General features: G+C 34.1%; 1 protein-coding gene across 4 annotated transcripts in view; it reads left to right on the top strand.

Annotated features, from left to right (window-relative positions):
- Nucleotides 1-1,971: 1,971 nt before the first annotated feature.
- LOC134250297 (receptor-type tyrosine-protein phosphatase kappa-like) overlaps nt 1,972-9,765 on the top strand; it is a 127,097-nt gene continuing 119,303 nt past the window's right edge. For 3 of the 4 annotated variants that reach the window (XM_062732652.1, XM_062732647.1, XM_062732646.1), the window contains exon 1: nt 1,990-2,073. In XM_062732652.1, coding sequence (XP_062588636.1) covers nt 2,013-2,073 — 61 coding nt within the window. In that variant the 5' untranslated portion in view covers nt 1,990-2,012. Of the gene's footprint in view, nt 2,074-9,765 lie in introns of all 4 variants that reach the window. The other variant, XM_062732649.1, reaches the window with a different exon arrangement.

The raw sequence follows: 9,765 nt of genomic DNA, 5'->3' as shown, positions 1-9,765 counted from the left end.
CGTGCTCAAGTGTCCATGAAAGACTTGAAATACGTGTTATATTTTTCTGTCCTAAATATTTTAAAGATTTGTAGAATAAATGACTCTCAATTAGAATTATGAATATCTATTGCTAAAGAATGGTTCTCAGAAGAAAAATTCATAAAAAATCACAAAAATATATTTTCATTTTATCAGATCAAACCATAATTAAGGTTACAGTCAAAATCACAAGTTCATTGACCTTGGTGTCATTTGGAAGAGCCTAATACGTGCAGTATGCATATCAACTGGTTAACTAATGAATGAAATATGTGGAGATAATGAACTGTATTTGAGCTCAAAAGTCCATTTAACATTACAAAGTAGGAGCGGGGCAAACACAAACCTCCAACACATCAGAGATGGGATCAGGTGTCATGGAGGAGTGAGCATTCCCCGCCTACGGGTCACATCCGCCGTGTTCTTTAATCAAAAATAATAAATATACGTTGCCTTTTGGTGTGGTAATAGAGAAAAATTGGCATTTTTTTATATATAATTTGATTAGTTTAGGTTACGGTGAGGTGATGTGATGGATGCTAAGGTTTGGTCGAAACGTTTTACATTTTCCTGACGAACACTAAACGAGCAACCAATTAAAATGTACTCTATTCTATGTTGCAGGTGTTTGTCTCTATTTGAATAATTTACAAGAGATCTAGAAAGGCAAATATGGCAAACTAACAGAAAAAAACTTTCTGATAAACGTTAGGATTTTTCTATCCTCAACGACTTCCCTTATTTATGTAGCAATATGTCTTCAGTAACTGCACTTGGCATCTGTTTACAAGTTTATTCGAAACGCAAAAGCATGTTCTATGTTCAAAAATTTTCCAAGTAGAGGCAAGCTATTGGCAAAGTAGTTGATTGTAGTGTCCGAAAATATCAGTCCCCGCCGTCCCTGGTTTTGAATTTATTTTTCATTGTTTGCTTCCGCCCAGTTCAACAGTACGACGTGCTTACAGATATTTGTCTTGTCCTCTCCTGGAGTAAGTTTGATTGCTTTTTTTGATATGTGATCATAAATTGATTGATAAACGTTTAAATATCATGTACGCTGAATATCAAAGGTAAACATTTTGTGTATTTTGCATAATTCTGCATTTTATCTGCTATTTTTGTAACCGGTTCACTTAAACATGGCGGACAGTTTAGGTCATTTTAATATACTTAGATATTATTATATCGATTTACTGTATTGCGTCATTTTTCTCTTCATAAAGTCTATTTATAATTGACAATCACAGCTTATTACATGTCAGTACAATATTTTATTGTGAAACTTATGTTTTGATTGTGTCTAAATGTGTGCAATTTATTTATAGTTTTCCCCCTCTTCCGAGAGGTCTGTGAATAAAGCTTAACAGCATATTGACATATATAAACTTGTTTATAGTCAACATTTTGTAAATTCTGTGATCGATGCAGTTGACATGCAGGCAAAAGTTGGATAATATGTTCATGAAAGTTTATGTGACTAAAAGCATTGTATTTTATCATTCTTACCATTAATTTAACGAGAAAATATGAAAATGAGGACTTGGTCGTTGAAACCCCTGTTACTTCAACATGTATGCCATTGGCTTGCCACGTAATTGGAGTCCTAGTCTATAAAACAAAAAAGTTTTACAAGGAATAAAAACATATATTGTATCAAAGAGAACTAAACCGGACGTCCATACTAAAAATGAACTAAAATTTTAATAGTCCGCCTTAAGTATTTATTGTTCAATGCATCTATTATCCTGACTTTTATTTTCAATTTAAACGATGAAAAAAATTCCAGAAGTTAATGACAAAAACAACATGACTGAAGCAAATGATTTTTTTTTCAAACTGTGGCTATATATACCATAAATAACGTATTATCCTTTACATTGTGTATCATTTCTACTGTTTTAGAAAAAGAAACCAGGAAGCAAATAAAATATAGTGTCTTTTTCATACAAATCACACTTAAAGTAACACTTCTTATTGATAAATTAGTCGTGATGTCGATTAAATGGATTTTGTTTTGTCTAGTTCTATGTCTGATGTTGGACACTGTTGTTTGTAAGTATTATTTCTTCTTGAATGCACTGATTCTCAAAAGGCGGGGTTAAAAAAAATTAAGTGCAGGGCGGGGCAAATAGCTAGACAGAAGCAGGGCGTGTAGCAAGTGGATTGGTGGAATCAATAGCATGTAAATATACGGAATACGAGCTGTCAGATTTTTCGATTTCATGACGACGATCAATTGATTGGTTTTCGTGATAATTTTATGCATTTATGCAAATTATCACGCAACCCAATCGATTGATCGCATCATGAAATCGAAAAATAAGACAATTATTCCTTGAATAAATAAATTTTTTAATTTGTGTGGCTTTTTGCCCCTATCCCAAACACAAAGTGGTCGGGTCCCTTTTTCCTTTATCTTAGATCTGCCACTGGGTATTTACATGTAGATGGAGGAAAATACCTGATAAAGATCTACAACGATGTGGTTAGTGATAAAATGTTATGCTTGCATGAATGGAATGTTTGGGTCTTTCTCATCAAACTTAAATTTTGGTATATTCATAATGAAACGTTAATAAACAAGATTGTTTTACCTTTAAAAATTTGTTTCTATACAAATCTATACGGGAAAAAGTCTAACATTTTTGATGTTTTTCTGAGCGGGCATAAAAAAAATCGATGTTGAACCGCTGAGTGAGATGTTGGACCGCTTACGTCACAGATTGGGCGGAGCTTATTCTCATTTTCATTCGTTGGTGTAAAACAGTGACAGACCTTATGTTACATCACGAAATACAGTACAAATGCATGTATGTCAAAAAATAAAATTAAATGAAAAGTATAACAAAACATTTACTGACAGAGTTCTCGGGCAAAATGCGCTTTGTCAGACCCTCGAACAAAACTGTCTGTCTTCGGCCTAACGGCCTCAGGCAGACAGTTTGGTTCCTGGGTCCAAAAAACGCAGGTTGCCCTCGAACTCAATCAATAAATGTATAATAGATATGGGTTACCCCATATCCAAAGATATTCGACTTTTAGATTTAATATGTTTAACAGTGTTTATAATGACTTTGATTTAAAAAAAATGCACTGTCTAATTATGGAACTGGTGTAAATTTCGTGAGTCCGTAGCATTATGGTCACCAAGTCTCCTAACAAACAGTACACACACACCTGTGTCCGCAAAACCAACATTAGCCTTGGGCAACGCACGTGCAATGGAGTTGTCAAAACGCATCTAGCAAGCACGGAGAAACACGTTTTGTTTTGCCGAGAAGTTACGATGGCAGACAAAACTTTTCTTTTCTTAATTAGATCATATGGATACGAATTCTTATTAATAAACATTAATATTCAATCCCTGTTGAACTATATTTTGTTCTAACATTTGCATCTGCAACAAAGTATGTTTAAAATGGGTTACATGTTAAAGAAAATCAAGGCGGGCCGGGAAATTCTAAACGGAAAACCTTTTTTGTTTTGAAAATTAATGAAATATACTAATGTATTCGTCGCAGAAATTACTTATATAATTCAAATTCTATAGAAAATGATATGCTGAACTTCAACACGAACCCAGTTTTCAGTTTAGAAATCTCCGACCCGGTTCTTGTTTTGCTACACATTTTATACCCTACAGTTTACACAGTCTACACACGAGCAGAATCCGGCCAGGAATAGAAAATTTCGTCATTTAATAATACACACACGCACACCGAATGATTAATTTTTTCTTTAAGAGGAAATTGTATGATAATTAACGGACTATAAACATGTACTTAATACAATTGTTGATATAGCATTATCAATTCATCGGTGAAAAGATATCAATCGAAGAATGACCTAAATATACTCTGTTATCAAACATGTTTAAAAAAGGCAGAGGAGGGAGCGAGCGTAGGAATATTTGCATTTCGGGGGGAATGTGAGTTTATAAAAATATTTTGACGTATTAACGTATGACATACACAACATTATTCTTATCATGAACAATAATGTTGTATGTACATGTACTTATCATAATCGAAATATTTTTGTCGGAACAATTTGTGTGAGTCGCCGCTGACTACAGTAGTATATCTTGCATTAATAATAAGCACTGATTGAATATATTAAAAAAAAAAGAATTGAAAAAAGCAAATTAAAGGAAAAGATATGGGCTAAGGCCCCGTTTTGGACCTTGGTTTGGTCCATAGAATGATGCATTTGATCAATAAAAACCCCCTGACACAAATAGAATATTGGTTCCAAGTTATGGGATACACGGAGGTCACAGGAAGATAAAAGAAAAATATGCCATTTTTCTAACTTTCTTATTTTAATGCAAATTCATCTATTTTACAGCACCTTTTGGTTCAGAAAACATAGATAACAAACTTTCCTATCTTCCAAATTTATATATTTCATACACTATTATCACATGCATCATGTGTATGAAAATCTCAGATACATGTAGGCAAGTTTGTGCTCTATGATTTCTGAAATAAAATGTATCTTAAATTTGACAAAATTTAAACTTCAGAAAAATTGATGAAACTTGGGAAAATGTCTTACTTCTGCACTTTCTTGTGGCCTTCATGTTAAAGCTTTGAATCAAAATTAGTGCTTAAAACAAGAATTGTTTTAAAACAAGCATTATTTTTAAAAGTCCTTAGCTACAAATTATAACAATTTTTACAGCGTTCTGAATTTTACACAAAATAAGGGACCAGATTTGACCGTTACCATATCTTGTCCTTTGTGGCAATGTCTTGTGATACCACATCCTCTAACACTGTTGCTTGAATTTTTTATCAATTACTTCTTTTTTTACACTATGAGTTGAATTATTCCATATAAATGAAAAAAAAAATATTTTTTACAATTCCTTACAGAACAATTCATAGGGATTTGGAATGGACGAAACGTTATTGTTAAGTTTATCGATATACAAAAATTGTCTAACATTTCCATTTTTTTTTCTGATCCGTCATAAAAAACGATTTTTGACCGCAGGGTGAAATGTTGGACCTGTCAATGAGATGTTGGATAGCTTACGTCAGAGTGTGGACAGGGCCAGTTATGTCTTATTTGCGTTCGTTGGAGCCACAGGCCTTTAGTTGAAAAAAAAAAATAAAGGTATGGAACTCTTTTCATGGGGTACCTACTTTCGCCAAAAAAATTCTTTTAAATCAAATGCTTTTTTAAATACAATTTTACTTTCTATCCATATCTATTCAAATATAAACAATCTTCATTACTACCAAAGTTCATTCCGTAATTCCTTATACTTCTCGAGATATTCTGAAATGAATTCCTAAATTGACATTAATTTTTTTACTCGACATCAGCTTGGGCCTTCACTAATTGTAAAGCGGGAACGACGGAACAAATTTTCCCTGGAATGTATTCTAAACTCTATGAATATTTGCTCATTTGCATTCAACCTTTACAAGGTTTTTCTTTAATTTGATCATATGGTGTAACTAAGTTACAAACAACATTTTAGCGGTCTAATTGTTTTGAAAATCGAAAGGTATATAATGCATTCCGGGAAAAATTCGTTCTAACATAGCTTCATTTACATTCATAATCACATGGCGGTAGTTGCTGATGTAGACGTTTTCAAATTAATTTTTCGCGAAAGGAATATTATTACAGACTTAACATTACAATCTGGAGTAAGAAATCAACCCTTACCAAAATACTCACCTTCTGGCAACATCTTCTGGCATTATTGCTGCAATACTGCAGCAACATTCTGGCAGTATATTGCAGCAATATTGCGGCAATATCGTTTTTCGTATGTAAATTAGATTTGCGGCAATATTGCCAGAAAGGTGTTGCGGCAATGTTGCTGCAAAGCAATTGCAGTACATGTATTATTTCAGGTTTTGCTGCTGCAATATTGGGGCGACACTGCAGTACTACCCATATAAATTGGTATTTAATAGAAAAAATTATCTATCAGTCTAACAATTAACAAATTGTGCTGAGGAACATAAAAATCAATAGCATAATAAGCTACAGAGTCAATAAGAAATAGCTACTTAAGCTTATGCTATTCTTTGAAAAGATAGAAAAAATTTGTTGAAAAAAGATGTGTTTTTGAAACAAGCAGCAACAAAGTTTGAAAAACGATTTTTAGCATATAGGTCACAGTCAAAGTCACAAGGTCATTGATCTTGGTGTCATTTGAAAGAACTTAATTAGTGGAATATGCATCCTAAATATGAAGTCTCTATCTCTTATTGTTAGGTCACCTGAGTTAACTCAGGTGACCTATTGCTATCTGTTTTCGTCCGTCGTCGTGCGTTAACATTTGAACATTTTCAGCTTCTTCTCTGCAACCACTGAACCAATTTCAACCAAATTTGGTACAAAGCATCTATGGGTGAAGGGGAACAAAAATTATGAATTTTATGATCCCTGCCCCCCTGGGGCCTGAGGGGTGGGGCCAAAACCACTAAAATTAATGCAATCTTTAAAAATCTTCTTCTTTACTCCTGAACATCAAGCAGTCAAACTGTTTCCATGATTGTAATCAGCATTGAGTCCTCTACCAAAATTGTGAAATTCATGACCCTGGGGTCAGGGGTTTTAGTGCTAGGGCGGGGCTAAATAAGTATATAGTGAAAATGCATTATTTCTTTGAAAATCTTCTTTTCTGCTCTTGGGTATTAAATAGACTAACTAAGTGCATAGTTATGATGAGCAAGAAAGCCTCTACCAAAACTGTGAATTTTATGGCCCCAGGGTCAGGGGTTCTGGTGTTAGGGCGGGGCTCTATTGATTATATAGTGAAAATACATGAATTCTTTGAAAATCTTCTTCTCTGCTCCTAAGTATTAAATAAACTAAGTGCATAGTTATGATGAGCAAGAGTGCCTCTACCAAAATTGTGAATTTTATGGCCCCAGGGTCAGGGGTTCTGGTGTTATGGCGGGGCTCTATTGATTATATAGTGAAAATACATGAATTCTTTGAAAATCTTCTTTTCTGCTCCTAGGTATTAAATAAACTAAGTAAGTACATAGTTATGATGAGCAAGAGTGCCTCTTCCAAAATTTTGAATTTTATGGCCCCAGGGTCAGGGGTTCTGGTGTTAGGGTGGGGCTCTATTGATTATATAGTGAAAATACTTGAATTCTTTGAAAATCTTCTTCTCTGCTCCTAGGTATTAAACAAACTAAGTGCATAGTTATGATGAGCAAGAGTGCCTCTACCAAAATTGTGAATTTTGTGGCCCCAGGGTCAGGGGTTCTGGTGTTATGGCGGGGCTCTGTTGATTGTATAGTGAAAATAAATGAATTCTTTGAAAATCTTCCTCTCTGCTCCTAGGTATTAAATAAACGAAATAAGTGCATAGTAATGATGAGCAAGAGTGCCTCTTCCAAAATTGTGAATTTTATGGCCCTGGGGTCAGGGGTTCTGGTGTTAGGGCGGGGCTCTATTGATTATATAGTGAAAATACATTAAATTTTTGACTATTCTTCTCTGCTCCTGGGTATTAAGCAGATGAACTACCTATATAGTTATGATGAGAAAGGGCCCTAATCTTCCAGAATTGCGAATTTCAAGGCCCCAGGGTCCGGGGTACCATAGAGGGTGGGGGGCTGTACTTATATACTGAAATTGAATGAATTGTTTGAAACCTGCTCCTTGGTTTTAATCAAATCTTTTTGAAAAGCAAGGATTCCTTCTCAAAAATTGTGCAATGTGTGGATCTAGGCATAAGGGTGAGGGTTTCATGTGTGGTAGGGGCACTACTGATTTTTGCTGAATATTACTGATTAGTTGAAATGCATTTTTGTTCCCCTACCCTGCCTATGGGTATTAAGTAACTAAGCAACTGCTAAGTATATAGTTATGATGATCAACGGTGCCTCTTTCAAAATTGTGAATGCCATAGCATCTGGCTTAAAACATGAATCAAATTCAATCACTGGAGAGTTGTTACATAATGCTCAGGTGACCTATACGGCCCATGGGCCTCTTGTTCAAAATTTATGGTGGAGGTTTAAAAAGGCTATTTTTAGCATATAGATCACAGCAGAGGTCACAAGGTCATTGACCTTGGTGTCATTTGAAAGAGCATAATAAGTGGAGAATGCATACCAAATATAAGGTTGACATCTTTCATGGTTCAAAAGTTATATTGAAAGTTCAAAAAAATCTATTTTAAGCATATGGGTCACAGCCAATGTTTTTGTCAAAGACCTTGGTGTCATTTTAAAGACCTGAATTAGTTGAGTATGCATACTAAATATATAGTCTCTATTTTTCATGGTTTTTAAATTATGGCGAATATTCAATAAAAAACCATTTTTAGCATATAGGTCACAGTCAAGGTCACAAGGTCATTGACCTTGGTGTCATTTGAAAGGACTTAATAACTCACTCTCATTGGTTCAAAAGTTATCATAACTTATGGCGAAGGTTAAAGTTTACAAACAGACAGGACAAAAACAATATGCGCCCCCAATCTATCAATCCGTGCACATAAAAAATGTGTATATAAAAAATATTAATATGCCACTGTGAAAATGTCCAGCAACTCTGCATCATTTTTCAAATAACCTTAATTAGCTGCCCATCACATATTCTCCAATGTCAATTAATCAGCTATAATGTATAATATATAGCTTGTTTGTAATTTCCAACATATATATAGAATCATTATTTTCTTGAAGGTACCGGTATTCAGATTTATGCAATAAATTAATTATATATGTTCATGCATTTAATTGATAACATGCATTCATCTTTTCCTGCAACAATGGTATGATATATTATAATTAGACATACAAGTATCATGAGTATAGTATACATGCATCACAAGCACTAGTTGAACATATAATTTTTCTTATTTTATCTCCATAGAATCATTCATCTAAAAAAGAATATGGTTTTGACTTACCAAGTTTGATATATATACCATGAAAACAGAGTTAGACATTCCTATAATTCTTTCAAAAGGCCATGCCATGGAAACTGCTGAAATTCTTTTTTTCTGGCTATTCCACATAATTCAGTCTTACTAGTCATCATGTCTAATCCTATTGTACACAACAACTCCAATTAACTTGATACCATTCAATAATGAAGCAAAACATGCTTGCCTTTGAATTTCCTCCATTTTATTTAAAAAGAGGAAGTAAATGACTGAGCATGCTCACAAATGCCTAATGGGTAATCCTAGATCTTCTGGCGATACTGCCAGAAAGTTTTTTTCTGGCAGTATTGCCAGAATGTCACCAGAAGTTGTTGCCGCTAGCAGTGATATTTCACTAACCCCAAAAGCTTGTTTCTGGTGACAAAAATGTGTTGCTGTAATGTTGCCGCAATATAGCGGCGATGTTGCTGCAATAATTTAACTTTGGTAAGGGAACTTTAAATTGTTGAAAGATTTTGCAAATACTATGCAACTCTTCGCCGCACTTCAAACACCGTCTCTTTACATGTGAATGACCAGGGGCCCAAGCTAATGTCGAGTAAAAGAAAGTAGGTCATTTTTGAAATTGATTTCAGAATATCTCAAGAAATATACGGAATTTCGGAATGGGCTTTGGTAGAATTGAAAAATGTTTGTCTATGAATAGATTTCAATAGAAAGTAGAATTTTAGAGCATTAGAATAAAAAATATTTTATTAGCGAAATTAGGTACCCAGTGAAAGAGTTCAATATCTTTATTTTTTTACACAGACAATTTTTTTAAGCGATCCAAAGGCCTGTGGTTGGAGCTCGACAAACTCTACAGA

Source organism: Saccostrea cucullata, unplaced genomic scaffold (assembly GCF_032062105.1).
Source record: "Saccostrea cucullata isolate Sc308-1 unplaced genomic scaffold, CSIRO_AGI_Scuc_v1 ctg473, whole genome shotgun sequence".
Taxonomy (NCBI): domain Eukaryota; kingdom Metazoa; phylum Mollusca; class Bivalvia; order Ostreida; family Ostreidae; genus Saccostrea; species Saccostrea cuccullata.
This window is presented reverse-complemented; position numbering and strand designations above follow the sequence as displayed.